Source organism: Anabrus simplex, chromosome 4, assembly GCF_040414725.1.
Source record: "Anabrus simplex isolate iqAnaSimp1 chromosome 4, ASM4041472v1, whole genome shotgun sequence".
NCBI lineage: Eukaryota > Metazoa > Arthropoda > Insecta > Orthoptera > Tettigoniidae > Anabrus > Anabrus simplex.
In genome coordinates this window covers 8,668,546-8,694,580 of record NC_090268.1, presented here as the reverse complement: position 1 = coordinate 8,694,580, position 26,035 = coordinate 8,668,546, and the positions used below count along the sequence as shown (strand labels likewise).

The 26,035-nt window shown below is 38.4% G+C and overlaps 1 protein-coding gene across 6 annotated transcripts in view; it reads right to left on the bottom strand.

Annotated features, from left to right (window-relative positions):
• tai (taiman) overlaps nucleotides 1-26,035 on the bottom strand; it is a 433,432-nt gene that overhangs the window by 54,103 nt on the left and 353,294 nt on the right. For all 6 annotated transcript variants that reach the window (XM_067145001.2, XM_067145000.2, XM_067145002.2 and 3 more), the window contains 3 exons: nucleotides 19,427-19,544; nucleotides 17,279-17,407; nucleotides 11,388-11,697 (listed from right to left, as the gene is read on the bottom strand). In XM_067145001.2, the coding sequence (XP_067001102.2) occupies nucleotides 11,388-11,697; nucleotides 17,279-17,407; nucleotides 19,427-19,544 (557 nt within the window). The remainder of the gene's footprint in view (nucleotides 1-11,387; nucleotides 11,698-17,278; nucleotides 17,408-19,426; nucleotides 19,545-26,035) is intronic.

Sequence of the window (26,035 nt, the reverse complement as noted above, 5' to 3'; positions counted from 1 at the left end):
AGACAATGTATTCTTGAACCTTGTGCGTCTGTCTGGTACATGTACGTTAATTTTTGCAAGGAGCTGTGTACAATTCACCAAGAAATGAAGCAATTTAAAAATGAAGAGTGTATCCAATAATTCACAGCGTTGTGACAGGCTATGCATACTTAAGGACTGTTGTAAGGATGTATAATCAACATTATCCTGCTCTAAATGAATATAAACGAAGAAATTTATGTTGTACTGAATCTAATCTATGGATAGAGGTCTGATGAGAAGGGTTCCAAACAGGTGTACAGTATTCTAGTATAGGGCGTACCATAGACACATACAGCAATCGATAGGTAGCTAAGTTTGAAAATTCTCTAGTATATCTAGTAATGCAACCCAATCTTTGAAATGCTTTCTTACAAATATTTTCAATATGTTCATTAAACGATTGGTTATAACTGAATAAAACACCAAGGTCATTAACTTGTGAAACAGGAGTTAGAATGTTGTTATTACTAAATTTGTACTGAAATGATATTTTCTTCTTGTTTTTAAAAAGATATTATTTTACATTTCTCGTGATTAAGTTTCAACCCATTTTGAATGCAATACTTTTCCAGATGATGTAAATCTTCTTGAAGTTTTAAACAATCAAGTGGACAATTAATTTGCATAAAAATGTTTGCATCGTCAGCAAACAAAAGCAATTCAGAATTCTTAAGTATATTTTTAATGTCATTTATGTAGAGAGTAAAAAGTAAGGGTGCAAGGTAAGACCCTTGAGGAACTCCACTGGTAACAATAATAGGTGCAGAAAAATGATTCCTTATTTTAACAATCTGCAGGCGATTTATAAGATATGATTCAAACCATGAGAGGAGAGGCCCATTAATTCCGTAGCCTGTTAGTTTTTGCAGCAAGATACCATGGTCGACAGTGTCAAAAGCTTTTGAGAAGTCTGTATAAATGCAGTCCACTTGGGAGTGGTTCTCTATTGCATCCAAGAGGAACTGATAGAATAAAAGAAGATTGTTACAGGTTGACCGTCCTGAAAAGAATCCATGTTGCTCATCAATGATGATGTTTTTAAAGAGAGGTGTGATTTTGTCAAAAATTATTGAGTCAAAAATTTTGGAAATACGAGAAGAAATTATAACTGGTCTCTATTGTTTTATGTCAGTTTTATCACCATTTTTGAAAACTGGACTAACACTTCTTCCTTCCATTCCACTGGAAAAACGCCCTTGGTTTAATGATAAGTTGAACAGATAAAAGAGTGCCTCACATAAAATAAATGAGCAGTACTCGAGCAGGTACGCTTAAACACCATCAGGTCCGACAGTTTTCTTTAATTCCGGAGATATCAGTTTGTTGTAAATTTCTGCCTTACTAATGTTTATAACTGACAGATTGACAGAGAAAGGATAATCATATGACATACTACTACTATTCTGATAAGAAGAATAAACGGATACAAAGTGGTTAGCAAAAAGACTGACAATATTTTCTCCAGTATCGGCTGTAACTTCATTAAGATGCATTGTTGAAGGAATATTATTACATGACCTTTTAGAACTTAGATATTGCCAGAATTTCTGTGGATTGGAAGTAATACTTCGTTCACAGTTGGAGACATACATTGTAGAGCAAGATTTAGATTCAGACTTGCATTCATTTCTTGTTGTTGTTTGAGTCATCAGTCCATAGACTGGTTTGATGCAGCTCTCTATGCCACCCTATCCTGTGCTAACCTTTTCATTTCTATGTAACTATTGCATCCTACATCTGCTCTAATCTGCTTGTCATATTCATATCTTGGTCTACCCCTACCGTTCTTACCCCCTACACTTCCTTCAAAAACCAACTGAACAAGTCCTGGGTGTCTTAAGATGTGTCCTATCATTCTATCTCTTCTTCTCGTCAAATTTAGCCAAATCGATCTCCTCTCACCAATTCGATTCAGTATCTCTTCATTCGTGATTCGATCTATCCATCTCACCTTCAGCATTCTTCTGTAACACCACATTTCAAAAGCTTCTATTCTCTTTCTTTCTGAGCCAGTTATCGTCCATGTTTCACTTCCATACAATGCCACGCTCCACACGAAAGTCTTCAAAAACATCTTTCTAATTCCGATATCAATGTTTGAAGCGAGCAAATTTCTTTTCTTAAGAAAGCTCTTCCTTGCTTGTGCTAGTCTGCATTTTATGTCCTCCTTACTTCTGCCATCGTTAGTTATTTTACTACCCAAGTAACAATATTCATCTACTTCCTTTAAGACTTCATTTCCTAATCTAATATTTCCTGCATCACCTGCCTTCGTTCGACTGCACTCCATTACTTTTGTTTTGGACTTATTTATTTTCATCTTGTACTCCTTACCCAAGACTTCATCCATACCATTCAGCAACTTCGAGATCTTCTGCAGTCTCAGATAAAATAACAATATCATCGGCAAATCTCAAGGTTTTGATTTCCTCTCCTTGGACTGTGATTCCCTTTCCAAATTTCTCTTTGATTTCCTTTACTGCCTGTTCTATGTAAACATTGAAAAGGAGAGGGGACAAACTGCAGCCTTGCCTCACTCCTTTCTGGATTGCTGCTTCTTTTTCAAAGCCCTCGATTCTTATCACTGCAGACTGCAGACTGTTAATTTCGTGAAATGCTGATAATCACTATTGATACCTGATATTTTGTATCGCTTGTGTGCTTTCTTCTTTTCAATAATCAGGGACTTCAATTTATGATTAAACCACTTTGGGAATTTGGGAGTCTTAAAATTCCGTATAGGGATGTAAAGTTCCATGCCATAATGTAGTAATGAATAGAAGATTTCTACTGCTTTATCAATTGATACATTTTGAAACATCTCCTCCCAGCTGAACTGTGACAGATAATAATTTAATCCATTATAGCCACCATTTAAAAAGTCAAAATAAAAACTATCAGCAGGCAAGGAATTGTATAGCTCATTTATAGGTAAAGAAATGCTGGGTGGTGTCTATCGAGGGGGACAATGCTTTCATTACTAGATTTTACTTCAATGGAGCTGGAGTTACTGAAAACCAAGTCAAGAAAGTGATTTAGAAAATTTGGGACAGCATTAAACCGATTTAAACAGAGATAAGAAAAAGTGTCTATAACTAAACTGGACTGCATAGTGTGGTTACCTACTGACATAAGGCCAGAAGATGTTTCTTCATTTACTATCCAATTAAGATGTGGTAGATTGTAGTCACCAACAATGAGCAATAAATGGTTGTCAAGATTTGACACAATTTTTTCAACAGCACTGTAATGTTCAAAATATTTTTGGACAGGAGACTTGGGTGGAATGTATACAGCACCAATGATTAATTTTGCAGTATTAAAAGTCAGGGACACAAACAACTGTTCAACTGCGTTAATGCACGGTATAAGAGTAGGTTTAAACCTCTTGTTAATACAGATCATGGGATGCCTTCGTACTCGTTAAAGAAGACCTATCACATCTGAAAATTGAATACGTTTCGAGTCCGAGTTCCACATCACTAATTTCATCATTTAAGTTTGTTTCGGTTAATACCATGAAGTCATAGTCAGCTAAACATGAAGAAATTTTAAGTTCAGTTAGTTTGCTTCCAAGTCCATTTACATTTTGATAGTATCCTCTAAAGTGTGGTGCTTTCTTAGTATCTTGGATGTCATTTTCACAATAGGCCTACTAGTAGATATTTTTGTTTCTACAGGTTCATTGATTTTAGTGATCTGAAAAGAATCTGACCTAGTCTGTGTACCTTGCACATTAAAACTATTCCCCAATACAGTTTTAAAAGAATCTAACCTATATAGACTACCATGAGTATTAATACCATTCCTCGATTCTAGCATGACAGACCGACCTATATCGGTCGCTTTATCTAGTTTTTTAGAGGAATGGGATCAGGTACACATTCCACATCTTGAATTGAATTAGCAAACTCTATTATACTATTTACAACATACCTTTTTCCCAACCTATTTAGGTGCAGACCATGCCAGGTATAAAATCTTCTTCCCAAATTACTTATATCTACATATTTTACATTCTTGAAGTGCCTACATATTTTCAAAGTTCTTCATTAACCTTGTTTACCTCCTTGTTAACACAAGACCATGTCGGATGATCATGTCTGTGAGAAACAGAAAATACCACAGCATTGGTGTGATGTAACTCATGTAGTCTCGATCCGAGGGAAGAGATCATTCCTCTTGCATTATTTCTTCCCATGTCGTTAGTCCCTGCTAAATAAACTGCAATCCCCGTAGCTCCTAGATTTTCACAGTATTTTCGACTTTCAGAGGTTATGTCATTAAAATTTGCACCAGGCCAGTTCTGTAGCAATATTCCTCCCCTGACTATCGGCAAAAAGTCTTATCTTCACAGATTTCCGCAAGGTTTTGCAAATTGGTTTTACAAGATTCTTATTACTTTCACTTCGACATTCCAAAAAATTTACTTCAGAGCTGTTACCTACAGATTCATGAGTATCACTTCTAAGGGGTTCAAACCTATTCTTCAAAACAGAAAAGTGACAATCGTCCAGTATCTGCTTTCTGAAACCCGCGGATTTTACTGGCACAGATTCCCATCATCTACAGTTTTTAGTCCTAATTGTTTCACTTTGCACAGGTTCATAAATCAAATCCAACTCGAGCTCTAATCCGTTCGAATACTTACTCTCCATCACATTAATCTTAATCCCACTATCAGCAACCCTGAAGATGGTTTTCCGTGGTTTCCCATTTTAACACCAGGCAAATGCTGGGGCTGTACCTTCATTAAGGCCACGGCCGCTTCATTCTAACTCCTGGGCCTTTTCTATCCCATCGTCGACATAAGATCTATCTGTGTCGGTGCAACGTAAAAAAGCAACTGACACTTCTCTCCTTTACTGTAAAACCATAAATCTGTTTGGGCTCGGCATTTTTAAAAAGAAGTTTCATCGGCACTGCCAATCTTGTTCGGTGCATTGCCAGTGTTTACGGTCCGCACATTGCCTGCTACGTGATATTGTGGCATTCCTTAAAATGCTGAATACTTACCAGAAATGAAGCACACTGTAGACACACCGAACTGAACGAAAGTGCGGATAGCTACCCCTGCAAGTTCCGGAAGATGCCTTCTATCATGATGCGGATACATTTTGAATTTAAATTACTCTGAAAAATAGGTTGGTTTTTTTTTAATATAACTGCAGTTTTGAATTAAAAGTCTGAATATCGGTAATGGGACCGACATTATTCTTCGAATTACGAATTATCCATATTTGGAATTAAACAATTAAATAACATGCAAAACCGTACCTCATATTTCCGGGAATGAGAGCTTCTTCGAATTAGGCAGGATTTTCAGTTAACCGATTTTGAATTACTGAGGTTCTACTGTAGTGCGTATTTTACTTTTCATGCATTTTGATGATGTGGTGGGTTTTTTTACCCCCAGGTAAATTTTAAAAGCTTAATGGCAAACACAGAATATGTGGATACTTTAGACATATTTCAACCAACTACTTTGGATGAATTGTTTATGATAATACAAGTTAGTTCTATGACACCCTTAAGAATACTGTAGATCCTACAGCTAAGGTTAGCTTATTTTACAAGATTTGCTCAAAGACTACCAGCTTTTAAAAGAAGTATGTCAATTACATCCTGTATATAAAATAGAACTTGAAATTTAGCAAGGAATAATTGTTTTGGGAATTACTACCTTAAATTGAACACTAATCGCATCTTTTCAATATAAGCATAAATACAGATATAATTTAACAGAAAAAATGTTGTTGCATCAAGAAAATGTATACACATTATCTTACATTAACATACATCACAGAGGCAGAGCCAAAAGCTACTCTTATATCATAAACACAATTTCTCTAAAAACCTGAAATATTGATAAATGCATTCTTAAAAGAAAAATATAAACACCTCTTCCCCCACCCCCACCCCCACCACTTCCAGAAAGGCAGTTTATAAAAACTAGAATACAGGCAACATATTCAGTCGGCAAGTAAAATATATGTAGAAACATGTTACATGGATTTCTAATTAGGATGCTGAAAATGTTGTCGAAGCAGTAACATAGTTTTGATTCAGAGAAAGATTTGAAAGCTAGACAAGTTAATGCTTCAACTAAGCACAAGAAAATCCTAGAGATTCAATGACACCAATCAAAAAATCGCATCTAATCAAATGCAAGAAGGACATTACTCTTCTTCACATTTTAAAGAGCATGAAAGGCTTTGTGGCAAGAAATGGGCATTCTGGAGGGATCTGGACCCACACATCTTGCACTGCTACCCATAATTGGTTTTGTGCAATTGGTCCAGGGTTCATGGAGAATACACCAGCATCGACTCGACAGCATTGCATAAATGCTCGATTGGATTAAGATTGGGGGATCTGGAGGGCCAATCCATGGTCATAACTTCACTGGAGTACTCCTCCGACCACCTGCGTGACACCACAGAACAGTGGCATGGCCCATTGTCCTGTTGAAACATGACATCTCCATCAGGGTACTCTAGGGCCAGAAAGGGATGCCGATGGTCTGAATGTCCACGTAACTTGCACCTGTCAGCGCTTCCTTCAGCCGGAGAATGGGGTCTAATTGTGACTATGAGAACGCGCCCAGACCAGAACTGAGCCACCTCCTGTCTGGACATAACCATAGGATCCATAGCTTCATGGGGCATTCGCCACACTCTAATGCGCCCATCAGCTCGATATAACTGGAACCAGGATTCACTGGACCATACCACATGCCACCACTGTTCCATGGTGCATTGTCGATGTTCACGGCCCATACACGTCGTTGAGCTCTGTGTCGAGGTGTCAGCAAAAGGACACGAGTTGGTCGTCGGCTGGTGAAAACTATGCGGTGCAGTTGCCTCCTTACAGCCCTGCTGGAAATGGGTTCCTGACTCCCAACATTCAACTGGGCAGTGATCTGACTCACAGTAGCTCAGCGAACGTCCAGTGTGGTTCTGCAGAAGCGACGTGATATCCATTCGTTAAACACCTGTGGTCTTCCCGTGCAGCAGTTTACGTGGGTGATAACATTCTCTCTGCAATGTTGAAGATCCACTCTCAACAGTGTTGCACTCGAAAACCTGAATTCACATGTAATCTCCAGAATGCTATGACCCATGCGCCGATGACCATTCCAAATTCAAAGTTGGTTAATTTGCAACGTGTTGCCATCTTCAAGACACTGGTGTCTGTGACAGACTGCTCGGCTACGCCACAGCTAGCTGCAACACTCAAGGGTCATATTTTCTAATGAGGCACCCCTTCCTACGACTTTTGGCCACTCAGTGTATAAGGTATGAGAGACTTCTTCTCAACCATCAAAACTGTTATAGTTTTATTGGAGAAGGGAACTAAGACCTATAAGTTTAAACAGTCACAACATTCATAAATTACTCTGGCACATTTCCACATCTGCCACTAGCATAAATATAATACAATATAAAAAATGATAGTTATTCAACGAAGTGCGTCCAAGCAAATCGCAGTAAAGGGGTTTTTTGATCTCCTAAAAAGAAGCAGTTTTTGACTACGTTTCTTTTTTCCGACTGAATGATTCATTTTATTGAGGAAATCATTATATAACCCACCCTCCTACTGTAAATTATATTTTGTCCTCCTGACAGTTGTTCCATTTTAATCAGGCAAAGGAAATGCCATATTTACTCGCCTACAACAACCCCTTCCTATTCAAAAATAGGGGAGGGTATAATATGTGAAAGATTCAAATAATATAGGTAAGGTTGCATGGTTTAAAAGCAAGCAAAAAGGAACTTTTAGAATTGCCATACAGATAGTTATTTCAACCTATACTTTATTTACATATGACAGTCTGCCCCATAGACCCATTTTCCTGATAAGGGGTCAGGGTATACGTAGAAAGTGATATTAGCCCATTTAAACAGTTTTGCATCAGCCCTCTCTGCTAACTGGTCACATGATGACGTACCATGCCACAGCTGCACAGGCAACTGGCTGAAATTCAAAATATTTGGTTCTAATACCAACTGACTTCTATAAAATATTTTAATATAACTACTAAACATTCACGTGTGCTTCAGATCACTCAGTGGGATCATCGCTATCGTCACTGCTTTCGTAGTCACATGGCTGGTCTGAATCCTCAGTTTCACACTCCCCTTCCTGGAGTAGATCATCTTCAGTTTCATCCGAAGCAGAAGATATTCCCATTTTCTTACAACTTTTTCAATGATATCGGGACCGATTAGTTCCACTCGCAGATCACATGAAAGGTCGCTTGATTTGGTCGCCTGCTGGCATCTCACATGCAACTTGCTTAGAACCTCCTACCATGATTTCTGAATGGCTATTTAGGGAGATGTCCAACGGCTGTACATCTGAAGCAAGGCCTCCTGGGATGATGTAGGGACAGGTCTGCGTCATGTTCATCTGCTTTTTTCACAACATACACTAAGTGGTCATTGAAGCTGTCGAACACCAGCATCGACTTCTTGTTCAGCAGGGCTCCTGGTTGACATTCCCACACCGTTTTCAACTAGTCCTTCATTATTTCAGTCTCATCCAACTCTTCTCTTGTACTCTCATATGTATGCCCCTGGGAAAACTTTCAGCAGCATTTTCCTTCCAAATATGCAATACAGCGGAAGCTTTCTGTCATCAGCGGTCCCCACTGCTAACATCACAGTGTATCGTACTTTTTTCATTTCCAGTAGTTTTACTTAGAATGTTTGATGCACCGGCTGCACTGATTGTAGTATTTGACGGCATATCGAAGATGGCATCTTATCGGTGTTGCAGACTTGAGGAAAGAGAAACTAATACACTTTCTGAAGTTTTGCAACAAAGCGGTGAAATTTCATCACTTTGTCGGTATAATCTGATAGGAAGCCACTACCAAAGTGATTTCTTTCTCTGGAAACTTAGTTTTTCCAGCAGATGAAGAGTTCTTATCAACCTTTAATTCCCTGCAATACCAAGACTTCCTGGAACTGTACACTCTTTAAACTGCACCATTTCATGATTTACAGGGTTGCTATTGTGTATTACCTCTTTAAGCAACTACAGAACTTTAATATCCATATTTTCGTATTTTCTTTTCCTCATACTGCGGAAGGAACGAGAAGGAACTACACGTTCCTCCCAGTAGAGTAGAACCCCGTCATAATGACAGTTTCTTTCTGTACCTTGAAAATTCCTATATTAGACTATGTATTATCATACGGTTATAGACAGTCCTATCGCTAACGCAACCGTTATTACGAGATACCATGCGTGCACAATTTTTTTCAGTTATAGATATTTATGCACTTCAGCGATACCAAATGTGGTCGATCATCTTCGGTATTGTTTCCTCGCTATGTGCACTAGTGAGCTCTCTCGACATTCGAGGGCAATATCAAAACAAATTAATAATACCCATCGACAACTGTTCCATAAAGAAAATTTGAAATGAAAGTGGAGAATATATTTTCATAATAAATGTGTAATACTGCGTTGGATTGTGCCCTTCCATCTCAATCGTGATCATCCACGGCCTCTCCATCCTTGCATTTGCATTTCCATCACCTTTTTTGGCATTCTTTCATCACTCATAAGCTTTTATGTGCCCAAACCATCTTAATTAGCTCTTCTCTATTCTATCATTCATTTTTTCCACTCCAATTTCTTCTTGGATTTTCTCATTCCTTATTTTGTCACTTCTACTCTTCTGTATCATACTCCTCAAGAACTTCATTTCGGCTGCCTGTATTCGACTCTCATCCTTCTTTGTCACTGTCCAGGTTTCTGCTCTGCAAGTTGTTATGGGTACGTAATACATCTTGTACATAGTTTCCTTTACTTCCATTGGCACATCTTTGTCCCGTAACATGTTTCTTACACTATGATAGAAACAGCTTCCAGCTTGAATCCTCTTACTAATTTCAGCATCCAGTCAAGCATTATTAGCGAAAGAAACCTGGACTGGGACACAGTGTTGGAGGAGGAGTGGTGGAAAGACAGAAGAAAGTGGAGAGGAACCATATTTACCCCTACCCGGCTACAGCTAGATAATGGGATATGATGATAATAAATGTGTAAACAACACAGCCAACAGTAGTGAATAACTCGTTAGAAATAAAGGCTGAAGCAAACGATTGCTTAATTTTAATGCTATATACAAAAATTAAGTAAGAATGTGATATAGCAGAGTGCATCACTGATTTCACAGGTTAGTTTATAATTTCTTCGTGTCCGATTACATTTCATACATTTATAGCGAGAAGGTTATCATTTCTCTACTGGCGCTTGAAATATGCTTTCACAATATATATACGGTGAAGTGAGGTTGTGACATTGACCGAATAAGAAAAGTGAAATATTTGCCACAGAAGCCTCTGGAGTGTTTTATTTTTCCAGAATGAAACTGAACATCGCTTTCACATAGTATTATAGATATAGATTTTAGATTATAGATTACGATAGTTTCGGAATTCAGAAAATAACAAACGAGTAAGCCGTAGTTTGGATATCATCTGCATAAAAACAAGTTTTGAACAAATTGATTGCTGTTTCATACCAATTTTGATCTTTGCAAGGTCACTTCTGACTTTTACTAAAAATCGGATACGACGACAATCCGCTATAGCGAGTAAACGTTTCGCCATTATGAACTCTTGCTATAACGGACTTCTACAGTAATTTGTCTCTCTGTTTATGGCAATAACGAACTATCTATGGCTACAATTCGCATTTACAACTCGCCGCTTCCACTCCATTTTCTGCAGCATATTCTAATACATTCAACTTGAAGGATGCCGTAAACCTTGTTCCTTTGCTCATTTTCACACCTACTTGTGTACTGGATGCTTCCTAATTACATACTAGATGCGGGAGCACAGGACACGGAGCTCGCCGAACAGCAGGTCATTCTAGCATTACAGTAATAAGTTACTGTAGTTATCAAATGACAGAAGATAACAACAACATTAGATAATACATTATGCAGTGTCCAGCAGGAAGCATGAATTTTACCCTTAACCAAAATGCCACACTTGGTGCCTGATCACAGGAAAGATTTTTAGCAATTATTTTCTTCCGACCTCCCAATTCTTTTTCTTCCAATATCTGCCCCAATACCAGTAGAAAATTAAGATGGGCCCATTATAGGTGAGTAAATACAGTTTATAAAAGAATAATTTATGGGTTCTGTTCCCATTATTTCTTCATCAGCAGTACCTATACAGATCACTAAAACTTGCACTAAGATATTTTTTTTTTTTTTTTCCAAGACTAAATTGTAGCACTTGTATATGACATGAAAAATTTTGTTACAGTAGGCAATTGGCTCTGGCTCATCATTCACTGTCCTTGGAGTGGTTTACAAGTTAGGCCTCAATACATACCTGGCAGCTGCGTGGTGGGCGAGGGAGCACTTATCGTGCGCTGCAGGCGCATCTGCTGTTGGAACTGACTCTGTGCTGCTTGATAGCTACTGGCCGTAGGTGATGCTGGAGGTGGAAAACTATCGGCCTGGTACGGGGACTGACGCGGTCCACCTGGCGTACCGGGGCTAGGCAGGGACCGGACCGATTGCAACTGTTGTTGCTGTTGCTGTTGCTGCTGCTGCTGTTGTTGTTGTTGCTGTTGCTGCTGCTGTTGCTGCTGCTGCTGCCGCTGTGCCGCATATGTTCTTCCTCCATTTCCACTAAAGCCCTACAATGTCACGAAAGAACAGGAATCAGAACCAAGGAAAAGTACAGTCGAAAGAAAAACAACTAAAAAGAAAAGGCAATTATTTGTAAAAGACCTTCCCATTAACTGAATTTTTTTTATATAATTTAATTTCCCGAGAAAAGAGAATTTTGACTCAATAATCTTAAGCGGTTAGAATGTGCAAAAATAAAAGAAACAACAAAGTCATACATGGATACATAAAGATCCCATGTACACCACACTTGCTGAAAAATACTTTAACAAAAGACGGCACCAGCAGCGGAATACAACATACAGAGTCCTGTCTACAGGCCTTAAGTGCGTATTCATATTTCTCTAATAACAAAGGTATTTCTTCATTTACAGCAGATTTTTCACTTCATTTAAGTAAAAGCAATTATTATGTTCCATTTTTGACAAGTTTTACAGCGACATTTCGTAGATAGGAATGCGCGATGTAACCGAAGTTGACAAGTTTTATGAAACATTGAGTGACATCGTGCTCAGGGTCAACAACAAGGATAGGATAGTGCTAATGGGCGAATTCAATGCGAGAGTTGGAAATAGAACTAAAGGAAACGAAAGGGTGATTGGTAAATGTGGGGAAGATATGGAAGCTAATAGGAAAGAGAAGCGTTTGCTGGACTTCTGTGCTAGTATGAGTTTAGCAGTTACGAATACATTCTTCAAGCATAAGGCTATTCACCGCTACACATGGGAGGCTAGGGGTACCAGTTTTCCGAGGATTTTTCGATGATACATGCCACTATCTGATCTGTAGTGAACTAAGTATCTCTAGGCCTAGAATAGACAAAGTGAAATGTGTCTGCAAACGGACGAGGAAATTAGACAGAAGTACATGGATATGATTAGTGAGAAGTTTCGAACAGTAGACAGTAAGCAGTTTCAAGATATAGAAAGAGAATGGATGCCATACAGGGGTGCTGTAGTAGAAACAGCAAGGGAATACATAGGAACAACTGTGGGTAAAGATGGGAAAAGGCGAACATCTTGGTGGAATGATGAAGCGAGAGCAGCTTGTAAACGTAAAAAGAAGGCTTATCAGAAATGGCTCCAAACAAGGACCGAGGCAGACAGGGAACTGTACGTAGGTGAAAGAAAGAGTGAAACAAATAGTTGTTGAATGCAAAAAGAAGTCATGGGAAGATTTTGGTAATAACCTGGGAAGGCTAGGTCAAGCAGCAGGGAAACCTTTCTGGACAGTAATAAAGTATCTTAGGAAAGGAGGAAAAATGGTAATGAACAGTGTTTTGAGTAATTCAGATAACTCATAATAGATCCCAGGGAATCATTGGAGAGGTGGAGGGAATATTTTGAACATCTTCTCAACGTAAAAGGAAATCTTCCTGGTGGTGTTGCGAACAGCCCAGCTCATGGGGAGGAGGAAAATGATGTTGTTGAAGTTACGCTTGAGGAAATGGTAAATAAACTCCATTGTCATAAAGCAGCAGGAATAGATGAAATTAGACCTGAAATGGTGAAGTATAGTGGGAAGGCAGGAATGACATGGCTTCATAGAATAATAAGATTAGCATGCAGTGTTGGTAAGGTACCTTTCGATTGGACAAAAGCAGTAATTGTACCTATCTATAAGCAAGGGAACAGGAGGTATCTCATTGATTAGTGTACCAGGCGAAGCATTCACTGGCATCTTGGAATGGAGGGTGCGATCAGTCGTTAAGAGGAAATTGGATGAAAACCAGTGTGGTTTCAGACCACAGAGGGGCTGTCAGGATCAGATTTTCAGTATGCGGCAGGTAACTGAAAAACGCTACGAGAGGAATAGGCAGTTGTGTTTATGTTTCGTAGATCTAGAGAAAGCATACGACAGGGTACCGAGGAAAAAGATGTTCGCCATACTGGGGGACTATGGAATTAAAGGTAGATTATTAAAATCAATCAAAGGCATTTATGTTGACAATTGGGCTTCAGTGAGAATTGATGGAAGAATGAGTTCTTGATTCAGGGTAGTTACAGGGGTTAGACAAGGCTGTAATCTTTCACCTTTGCTGTTCGTAGTTTTCATGGATCATCTGCTGAAAGGTATAAAATGGCAGGGAGGTATTCAGTTAGGTGGAAATATAGTAAGCAGTCTGGCCTATGCTGACGGCTTGGTCTTAATGGCAGATTGTGCCGAAAGCCTGCAGTCTAATATCCTGGAACTTGAAAATAGGTGCAATAAATATGGTATGAAAATTAGCATTTTGAAGACTAAATTGATGTCAGTAGGTAAGAAATTCAACAGAATTGAATCTCAGATTGGTAATACAAAGCTGAAACAGGTAGATAATTTCAAGTATTTAGATTGTGTGTTTCCCAGGATGGTAATATAGTGAGATTGAATGAAGGTGTAGTAAAGCTAATGCAGGGAGCTCGCAGTTGCGATCAACAGTATTCTGTAAGAAGGAAGTCAGCTCCCAGATGAAACTATCTTTACATCGGTCTGTTTTCAGACCAACTTTGCTTTACAAGAGCGAAAGCTGGGTGGACTCAGGATATCTTATTCATAAGTTAGAAGTAACAGACATGAAAGTAGCGAGAATGATTGCTGGTACAAACGGGTGGGAACAATGGCAGGAGGGTACTCTGAATGAGGAGATAAAGGCTAATTTAGGAATGAACTCGATGGACGAAGCTATACACATAAACCAGCTTCGGTGGTGGGGTCATGGGAGGCGAATGGAGGAGGATAGATTACCTAGGAGAATAATGGACTCTGTTATGGAGGGTAAGAGAAGTAGAGGGAGACCAAGACAATGATGGTTAGACTAAGTTTCTAACGATTTCAAGATAAGAGGTATGGAACTAAATGAGGCCACAGCATTAGTTGCAAATACGAGATTGTGGCGGTCTAGTAAATTCACACGAGGCTTGCAGACTGAACGCTGAAAGGCATAACAGTCTATAATGATAATGTATGTATGTATGTATGTAATTATTATTATTATTATTATTATTATTATTATTATTATTATTGGTTTTGTACATGTTAATTTCTCATGGATATGTTATTTAAAATTTATATTATTTAATTATCGTTTCATCCTAATATACCTGTAGGTCATTGGAAATTAAATGCATAGCTAATACTTTTGGGACGCTTTAAAAACTAGCAGATTGTAATTAGGTGGAAACCATATTTTAACTGCTATTTTCAAAGAAGTGGTGGTTAAATTAAAAATCTATTATTTCGTGGGGATTTATACATTTCTAGTGAAGCGTTTCAAACATTTAAATTCCTTTCTTTATATCACATTGTTGCCTGACCTTGATCACTTTCTTTTGTCCTCGCGTGGGGACGCTGATTTGTTGACATTTTGATCTTGGCGTTGGATCATTGTTGATAATCAGTGTGTATGGAAGCCCTGAGTTACTGAGCCTGCTATTATTTCTACTTTGTAGCCCATGTGATTTAATTTTGTTGGTTTACTGATCCATGTGATTTTATTTGTGATTTCTGTTTGATTATTTGTGATTGATTTTTTTTCTAAATTTTGGGCTTGTTTGTGTGTTTAAATATTTTTCTTCTAGATTGTCGTGACGTTTTCATTTCATGTGACCATGAGAGGACCTATGCCTCCGGTCATATTTTGGGTGGGTGATACCTCCACTAGGTATTGATATAAACCTTCACGTTTCTTTTTAAACACTGATTTTCCTCCCACAATTAAAGTTGTTAATTTCGATAAACTTAAAATCTTGGTAAACATTACTCATGTTGGTGCACCAACATCCAATTAATTTGGTAATAATTTTAAATATTATATTCATTTTATGTTCACTTTTTTTTTTCTTTTTTTACAAAGTTTTCTTATATTCTCACCTGTTCAATATTTTTTAAAAATTTCTTCCAAGTCTAATTATACGTTTCATTTAAAGTATACCGGTGTTCTCCTTTAGTAGTTTTGCTCAGTATTATCCTGGGGATCCTGTCCTTTTTTTAAGTATGGGGTGGGTTTCCAGCTTAGCTTCCATTAATTCCGCTTCTTTCTGGGTAAGTTGTATTATTGTGTTGGTGTGTTGTATATTTTGCTTGTTCAACATCCCTTCTTCGCTGTTAACGTAATCCAATGGCATTTGTTGAGTGTAACGTCATTCCTGTTTTACTTGGAGTCACGTTCCAGATTCACGCTCTGCTACCACTGCAACCTTTGGCAAATACCTTTAAAAATCCGAGCCCCCAATAGTAATGCTGAGAGATAAATCAGAAAGGTTAGCCCATAGTAATCAAGAAAATGCAGAGATCCTTGCAGAGACATTCAACTAACTTTTAAATTGCGATGACCCACTGCAAACGTTGGAAGTAAATACTGACACACCCATTTCAACCACCTCAGATCTAAAAGATCCTCCAACTATCAATGAGGTAGAATTCGCAATTAAGGAACTATCACTGGTAAAAACAGGTGGTGGGAAGAATGGCAGGAGGATATCAGAATGAGGAGATAAAGGCTGAGTTGGGAATGAACTTGACTGATGAAGCTGTACACATGGGGTTATGTGAGGCAAATGGAGAAGAAAAGTTACCAAGGAGAATAATGGACTCTTATCGAGGGTAAGAGAAGTATAGGGAGACCAAGACAATGATGGTTAGACTCAGTTTCTAATGGTTTAAAGTATGAGGTATAGAACTAAACGAGGTCACAGAGCTAGTTACAAATAGAGGATTGTGGCGGAATTGAGAAAAATCAGACATAACAGTCTACAATGAAGACATACCACCACTGTACCTGAGAAAACCACTATGTGATAATACTGACCTTTGAACAGCGAGAATATTAGCACAATACTGAACCTTAGATGATAGAACATTACTGACCAAAGTTCTAAGATAAAATATTTCCTGCAGCGGTTTGTGTGTAGCCCGCACGCACACACACAGAGTGTGCGCGTGCATTTGTTCTTTTTGCTGACTTTTACAACAACAAAAATTGATGTAACCACAATCCACTACAGCAAATATTTTGTCATTATGAATTCTTCCTATAAAAGACTTCTACCATTTTATAAATATTAATAAAGCTATATAATTACACATAAAAACAAAACATTTCAAAATTTCCTGTCCTAAATTAGGGTATGGGGATTATTCATGTATATACTTTTAATTAAATTAGCACTAATACACTTTTCTGTTAACCCTATCGTGCCTTTCAACCAAAATATCAGAACCTCATACCCTACGGACATAAGGCTAGTGTACTCCAGCATCTTCAAATTGAGCCACAATCAAATCAACCAACATGGGCTCAGAAAGCCAGTGTTCTACGGTCTGAGCCACTCAACCCAGTGATTCCAGGCAGTATTCAGACACACAACCATCAACAGGGAAGCTCCTTAAGAGCATATTTGAGTGTGTGCATTATTTTAACTAAAACCCTAATAATTGCAATGGAAATTCACTCATAAGATACTTCCTAAACAGTCTGACTCTATTTCCCTTCACCTTGCCATCGGATTTCTGCCAGATTGTCTACTTGCACTTCCTGTTTCATTTTTAGAATGTCAATGTCTAATTCCACACCAAATTTTCCACTTCTACTGCTAAACTGTCACTTACTGTAAGTTGAGCATTGAGCATAGGATTCTGTTGCTGCTGTAAACTGAGACGTGCTGCCTGCGACCAACTGGTAACAGCCTGTTGACTCTGTGCCGCTTGAGTCAGACTGCTCTGATATCCTTGCTGAGCCTGCAAACAAACAGTCACCAAAGATAAACAATGATGAAGATGAAGCAACAGTTACAATACAGAACCTATGTGCATATTAATGACTACTGCTTACAACTTGGTGACAATCAATCCTGTAATTTCTAAAGGAACCTTATATGCCCAAATGGGATATATATGGATAAGGAAATGATGACAATTACACACTTATCTGGATATCAAATTTAGAATTACTTCCAAATAATGAGGTATCAAGTTAAGAGTTGGCAGCACTGATGACAATCATAGTGCAAAATATTTCAGGAGATATTTGGAAGTATGTGACAAATGTAATAACTGCTATAAACACTCATCAAATACTGCCAAACTTTTATAATACATAATATTACCAGAGAAATTTGCCCTGCCCCTTAACATGGCTATGTCACTGTATGTTAATCAAACCATTCTCGTACACAAACTTGCTATCCCTGAAGTTCAATATCCCAAACCAACAAAAATTAAGTGCAGTGAAACCTCGTTAGTGCATTCCTCGTTAACAAATTTTCCCACTTAGCACGTCGTAAATTCAAAACCCCGATTCTCGTTGTATTAAATCTATATAAAAATACCTCACTTATCGCATGACAAATTTTTGCTATTACCGCTTAATACGATCACATTCTTCCTAGACCTAAAAATATTACTGTATTTTTCATCCCTTCTGAAAGAAACGTGATTTCCAACTCGAGTAGGAGTTGCGTGATTACAGGAAAAGGCCTTCCCGAACTTCAAAAGATAAGCTGCACTTTCAGGGAGCTAGCAGTCAGCCACAGGAATGTTCAGTTTTGCTTGCCGATTAGCAGCGAGATTGCTGAATAGCAGAATGAGCCTTGTATTTTGCATTGAATGGTACAGTGAAGTGTAGCTAATATTTCTGGAGTAGGAACATAATCGTGTAAAATTGACTAGTGTCATGCACATTTTTCTTGTGATAGCCTAGTTATGGATAAGGAAAATGTTATAAAATTCCTTAATAATGAAAACAAAATTAAAATCTGTCAGAAAGTAGACTGGCATAAGCTCGCAGAGGTCATAAATTTTGAAACGCACACCTTGGAGTTTCGACTCGGATCCAGCATTCGAGTGTAACCTCCAATTCATTGTCTAAGAGTGTGACCAGAAAATTATGTTTAATAACCAACTGCTCTAAAATGAAACATTTGTTTTAGAAAGAGTGTGATCTGTAATAATACTTCAAATATTTTTGTTGGCCCCTGTGCACGTTTTCACATTTGTCGTCTGGTGTTATCACACCTTTCAGTGGACCGGTATTTTATAATCCCCAGTAGAAAAGGTTTTCATATTTGTTCTCTTGTGTTTTTCACACCTTTCCTCTCATTCACACCTTCTAATACTTTTCTCTCATCTTTAGAAATGTTAGATATGCCTACAGTTTTCACTGTACCTGCGGATACACAACGTAAAATGCCCTCATGTCGGAAAATGTCCTATCTAGTGTTTCCATATCCCTGTTGGATAGTTTTTATTCGTATATTCATTAGTACATTTTCTCGCTTAACACGTTCTTTTCCCTTGTCCCCTGCAGAAACGTCTTAAAATGAGGTTTAACTGTTTTTCTAATCCAAGACAAAAAATAATTATGAGGAAAATATTTGAAGCGTCTCTCTCTCTCTCTCTCTCTCTCTCTCTCTCTCTCTCTCTCTCTCTCTCCCACCCCCGCTCGTCAAAGATCATCACGCAAGTTTGTGTGTTGTGTAGTCTGTGATGGTGATTATTAGACTTCGGATTTAAATGAAAACTATTTTTTAGTCCTTTAATGATGAGTGAATAGAAACTTACAAATACTCATTTCAAAGTCCAGTAGATGATATCTAGAATAGGCATTTTTACAGAACCTAAAAATACGTCTTATGACAATAGAGTCTAATTTAGCCTGTTTATCACGTTTTGTCACTGAAAGGCCAGAAGTAACAACAGTTATATAGATAAAACTAGCGTTTATCCACCTTGCACCCTTTTGAATGTACCAACACCCACCTGCGAGATGCGAGGAGAGAGCTGAGACTGTTGAAACGAGGGCAGTCCCCCAGGAGGATGTGGTGAGAGGCGGGCTTGAGCATTCTGTTGGCTGGTGGCAAAGCTGTTCAAACTTGAACTAAAAAAAAAAAAAATTTATAATTAAACATATTAGTAAGATACATTATACATGGTTCAGGAAGAAGAATAGTAGAAAGATTACAAGATATGAATGAGGAAACAGAAGGACAAAGACAATAATTGATTATTTCTTGGTGAGGAGAGTTGATAAAAGAACTGGGGCTGCTCGTGCAGCATTCGGACGGTTAATGCACAGAGTCTTCATGAATAACGACTTAAAACTGCATACCAAACTCATGGTGTATAAAGCTGTCGTCATTTCCACGCTGCTGTATGGCTGTGAAACTTGGACACTCTTATCGCCGTGATATGAAAAAACTTGAGCGCTTCCACCAACACAAAAAGAGATTCATCTTGAATATTAAGTGGGAGGACTATGTGACCAACAAGGCAGTTCTCGACAAAGCGCAGCTAAATAGCATTGAGGCAACAATCATCGCTCATCAACTAAGATGGTTAGGCCATGTTCACCGTATGGCTGATACCAGGCTTCCCCGGCAAATTCTTTATGGTGAACTTTGCTCCGGGAGTAGGCCTCATGGGGCCCCTCTTAAGTGTTTTAAGGATCAGCTGAAACACATCATGAAGACAACTGGTATAGATATACAGACATGGGAAGAATTTGCTGTGGACCGCTCACTGTGGCGGAACACTACATGTTTGAAAGAGAACACCGCAGACATCAAGAGACCAAGCGACAAGCCAGAAAACTCCGTCAATTACAACCCCGCCCTCCTCCATCCACACAAGTATGAAGGGTAAGTTTTCCACCTAATCAATATTTTATTTTACAAAATGTTTAGTATTATTTACATAAAAACAGGACCGGTTTCGACCTGTAAATAGGTCATCATCAGCTGTTGGTGAACCTGCTGAACAGCAACTGTACATAATAGAAACATTACTAAAAATAATTAAACAAGAATGCCTTACTCTAATATAATACTAATGTTAAGATATATACATATGGTACAATTATAGGATTTTGACTTGTTGGAGCCCCATTCAAATGTCTATGCTGTTGCCAACATTACGTAAAACAAGATTATATATACATATGGTACAATGAAGGGCTTTGGCATGCTGGAGTCCCATAAATGCCACATATTCCAAAAATTGTATAGCTGAGGTTGAAAACAGGGTATAGTTCTTAGAGAATAAAGGGTCACTCATCCATCCATTGAGTGCGATTTGTCAGAGTGTATGTTTTATGTTTAGTCATCATAAACACATCCATAAACTGAGTTGAACTGGTCAATGTTTGCAGGAAGAAGTTATATATATACTCGGATCGAGTTACAGCCAACGACTGTGGGGAGAACAAATTGCAGATAGTTGTTCAATGTAACATCCTTGCCAGAAGGAGACCCAAGAATATAGTGGGACAAAATGTGGAAATGAAAGAAACAAGCACGAGGAAAATAAAAGTATGGAAATTAAAACATATGGAAGTAAAAACAATTCCAAAATGAATTGAAACAACACATACTCAAAACTGAAGTGGAGAATGCAGAAGTGGAACGGGATATGTTCAAGAAGGCTGTGCAGAGAGTACTTGTGGCAGAATAGCTGAAAAGGTGAAAGATAAAGAGACCCCATGGTGATATGAGAGGACAAAGGAAGTGGCTTTACGTCCCACTTACTACTTTTATGATTTTTGGAGACGTCAAGGTGCCAGAATTTAGCCCCGCAGCACTTCTTCTACGTGCCAGGAAATCTACCGACACAAGGCTGTCATATTTGAGCACCTTAAATACCACTGGACTGAGTCAGGATCAAACCTGTGAAGTTGGGGTCAGAAGGCCAGAACCTCAACTGTCTGAGCAAGAAAAGGAAAGCATGGCAATAACGGAATATAATAAAATGGAAGAACGTGGAGGAAAATATCAGGAAATGAAAAGAAGGTGCAAGAAAGTAGTAAGTCAAGAAAAGAAGAAAAGATGGGAAGAATTTACACGAGAGTTGGAAGAGGATGTGTATGGCGGTAAAAGGATGGGAAACACGGCAAGGCAGGATGGAGGTGCTTTAATTAGAGATGTGGAGAGTCGTATAAATAAAGCCAGCGGAGCTTTTGCACCGTATGTGGAGATCCGCTCACATTGCAAGTTATAAATCTCATTCCGTATTACAAGTGATTACAGGTGCGCGATTTTTTCCGTTACCGACATTTACGGGCCCAGTAGTTGTATTGCACGAGATCAATCATCTTCGCTATCATTTCCTTGTTATGTCCACAAGTGAGCACACTTGTCCACATTCAAAGGCGATGTCGGAGTCGATTAGTAATACCCATCAACTGTTGTTCCGTAAAGAAAAACTGAAATGAAAGAGGAGAATATGTTTTCATAACAAATGCATAAATAACATATCCGATAGCAGTTGTTAACTCTTAAAAATAAAAGCTGAAGTAAACAATCTCTTCATTTTAATGCTAAATACTGGAATTAAGTAAGAATAGGAAACACCTCAAGATATGGCAGAGTGCACCACTGATTTCAGAGGTTAGTTTTATATTTTCTTGCATCTGGTTAAATTTTGGAAACGCTATTATCATGTAAATTTATAGCGAGAAGATGCTTGAAATATGTTTTCAAGATACATACAGTACGGTTAAGTTAGGTTAGGTGACGCTGTTTGAGTAAGGAAACTGAAACAATTCACTCCAGTTAAATTTCGGAAAGGCTGTTCCCATGTAAATTTGTAACGAGGAGGTTATCATTTCTCTACGTGCACTTGAAATACTTCATGATACATATACGGTTAGGTTTGCCACGGAGGCCTATGGAGTGATTTTTTCAGAATGAAATTAAACATACACTTTCACGTAGTATCGGATTATGAAAAATAACAAACAAGCAAGGTGTAGTGTGGATATCATCTGCAAAAACGCAAGTTTTGAACAAACTAATTGCCGTTTCATACCGATTTTAATGTGTATGGGGGGGTTTTCCCAAACTTTTATGAAAAATTTGATATAACAACAATCCGTTATAGTAAGTCAATTTTTTGCCGTTATGAATTCTCACTATAACAGACTTCATATACAAATAAGAACGGATTTCCACCTTATCAATACTTTCTTATCTGTATATGTGTAATCTGTCAATACGGACATGAAACTCGTAAATCACGATAATAGACTTTTACTGTACTCTAACTCCTGAATATGAGAAGGGTTGTGTAGATGAGATGATAGAGGCAGGGTGTGAGGAGACAGAAACCAAGAGTAAAATCACAATGGAAGAAGTGGAAACTCCTGTCAAACGAATTAAATTGGAGAAAAGCAGAAGAATTGGATCAAATGTGTGTGGAAATGATAAAAGCAGCATGACTTGTTCGAACACAACGGCTGAATAGGCTATTTAGATCCATTTGGAAAGAAAAATTGGTGTCAAATGACTGGAGTAAAGGAATTATAATACCTATATTTAAGAAAGGGGACAAGAAGATATGTGATGATCATCAAGGAATCACACTGTTACCTCAGGCAGCAAACATTTTTGAAAGTGTACTAGAAAAAAGAATGAGGTGAAAGTTGGAAGGACAATCACAAGAAAGAGCAATATGGCTTTCAAAATGGAAGGTCAACATTACACAAACATAGGAATATGAAGAAATCTAGTGATAACATTCCTTGATTTAGAAAAGGTATGGAAAGAAAGGCAATGGAAGGGGTTTGGAAAAAAATTACAAAATATGTGCAAGCAATATATAAAAATTGTTGCAGCAGTGTCCAGACACATGAGAAGAACAGGGTGGTTTTGGAATGAAATCAGACTCCAACAAGAAAGCGTACTGTCACAAATGTTATGTATAATGGTTATAAAAAGAAAGGGAACAACCTTGAAATTGTGGTGAGCTTCAAGTACTTGATACCAGGTCTGGATATGGAGATCAGTAAAAGGATTCAATAGCTAAATGCATTTATCAGAGTGTGAGAAACCTCGTGTGGAGGAAGCAAGTACCTTCTTCTTCTTCTTCTTCTTGCCTCGTGACTGAGGCTTCGTGACTATCATAATATTAAGCCATCTAGCCGATGAACCATACTCCGCCATTCTTCCCTATCTAAAGCTTTCAATGTGGTTGCTCTGAGAGAACTCTGTAGGGGGCCGTTTACCATGTCAATCCATCGTGTTGGTACTCGTCCTCGTTGTCTGGTTCCCTGGACTTTGCCCTCAGCAATCAACTTTTGAAGACTATCATCACAGCGCATTATACGTCCAAAGTAGAGTACGATCCGCTGGGAGACCTTACACGATAGACGAACTTTTATCTGAAGTTGGTTCAGGATTGATGTGTTCTTGCGACGAGCTGTCCAAGGAATCCTCAACATTTTCCTCCAGCACCACATTTCAAAGCTTTCTATCCGTTCACGATCACGTTTGAGGATGGTCCACGTCTCTGTGCCATACAAGAAGACTGAGAAGACTAGAGATACGAGCTTCTTTTTTGTATTGCTTTCCAGATCTTTTGCAGACAGATCATTGCTACCTTTGCTATTTCAATTCTTCGCTTTATTTCATCTTTGGAACCACCAGAATTGGATAGTAAGGAGCCTAGATATACATACTGATGTACAACTTCACAACCCCCAATCTGCTGGATATGTGGACTGTTGTTGTTCTTACGATCAACGATCATGACTTTGGTTTTCTGTCGATTTAGGCATAACGCAATTTCTAGGCTTGCTTCCTCTACTCTCTTAATCACCTCTGTCAACTCCTCTTCAGATGATGCTATCAAGGTGGTGTCATCAGCAAATCTCAAGTTGTTGATCTTGCATCCCCCAATGGAAAATCCTTTGTCCCAGTCATCTAATGGAGTTCTCATTGCATATTCACCATAGAGATTGAAAAGTAACGGTGACAGGATACATCCCTGACGGACTCCAGCCCTCATACAAAACTGCTGTGACTGTTTGTTTTGAATCTTCACAGTGGCTGTATTTTCCTTATATAAGGACTTGAGGAGATCAATCAAATGGAGTGGCAAACCCATGTCATCCAAAATTTTCCAAAGATGGTTTCATTTGACGGTACTGAAGGCCTTTTGGCAGTCAATAAAGCACAGGTATACCAGAACATTGAATTCTCTAGCCTTTTCTATGATTTGTCTTAGGCTTAAGATCTGTTCTCGAGTGCCAATGAAGTGTAAAGAGGTGATGACAGTGACCCAAAAGACAGCATAATAAAATCCAGGCCAGTGAAATAACAGGAAAAACTAGAAATGACTGGGAAAAAATGAAGATGTCAAGAAGGGAATCAGAGACGAAAAGCTTTTCGACAGAATGAAAAGGATAAACTTAGACAGTTTGGACATGTTAAGAGGATGGAAGTGCGAAAGCTTCTCTGGCATGAAGCTTTTGCAACCTTAGGTCTCAAAATCAGCAAAACGAAGATGGTTGGCTTTGTGATGAGTAGAAACTCTCGAACTGTTCATCTACGAATTGGAGATGAGGAGATGGATATTGTAGACAACTTCCAGTATTTAGGTACTGTTCTGTCATCAGACAATACCATACATCAAGAGATTAGCAACAGAATACAGAAAGCTTCCAAATTCTATCACGATGTACGTCAAATACTTTGGGATGAAACATTTCCGTTGGTTTCCAAGATCAGCTTGTACAAAATATATCTAGTAGCTATATTGACGTATGGCCTAGAAGCAGCAACACTTACTGGACCAACAAAGAGTCGTCTTCAGGCAACAGAAATGAAGTTCCTCCGTTCTTGTTACAAAAAACAAAAATGAATAAAATAAGGAATGTGGATATCCGACAACAGCTTGGATTGGAAAGAAGCTTGCTGGAGACTCTACAAGTGAAGAGATTGCAATGGTATGGTCACATGAAAAGAATGGACCCTCACAGGCCTCCTCGAACATACTTTGACCACAATGTTCCTCGGAAGAGACCAAGAGGAAGACCTCGTGATGTTTGGGAAAAACAGATACTGAAGGACTTTGAAATTAGAGATGTGAACTGGCGTCGCATATATGAGCAGCATCTGTGGATGGATAGGACAAACTGGAGGCTCGTACACAACCGCACCCGGCTTGCTGGAGCGAAGAAATGATGATGATGATGATGATGATGATGATGATGATGATCAAGAAGAAGAAGAGCGAAGAATGACGAAACAGATGATTGAAACCCAGATAGGAGGGGGGAGGGCCTAACGTGGTTCAAAATGATGATAAACAGTATAATTAGAAGAAATGTGGATTGGAACACAATTAAGGAGGAACAATGGTGGTCAGATAGAGAAGGATGGAAAAGTGGTACAGTGGAACTTCGATTCTCCGTTTTTGGAGAAACCACGAATATAAAACGTACACACGGGAAAACGGAAAATTCAGGAATTAATGAAAACCATCACCAATTTGGATAAACATAACAAAAATGAAATATGTATAATTATAATCTTACAAACACTCCCAAACCAAACTACAGCCCCAATGGGCCTTTGCCTGCTCAGCCCGAAGGCC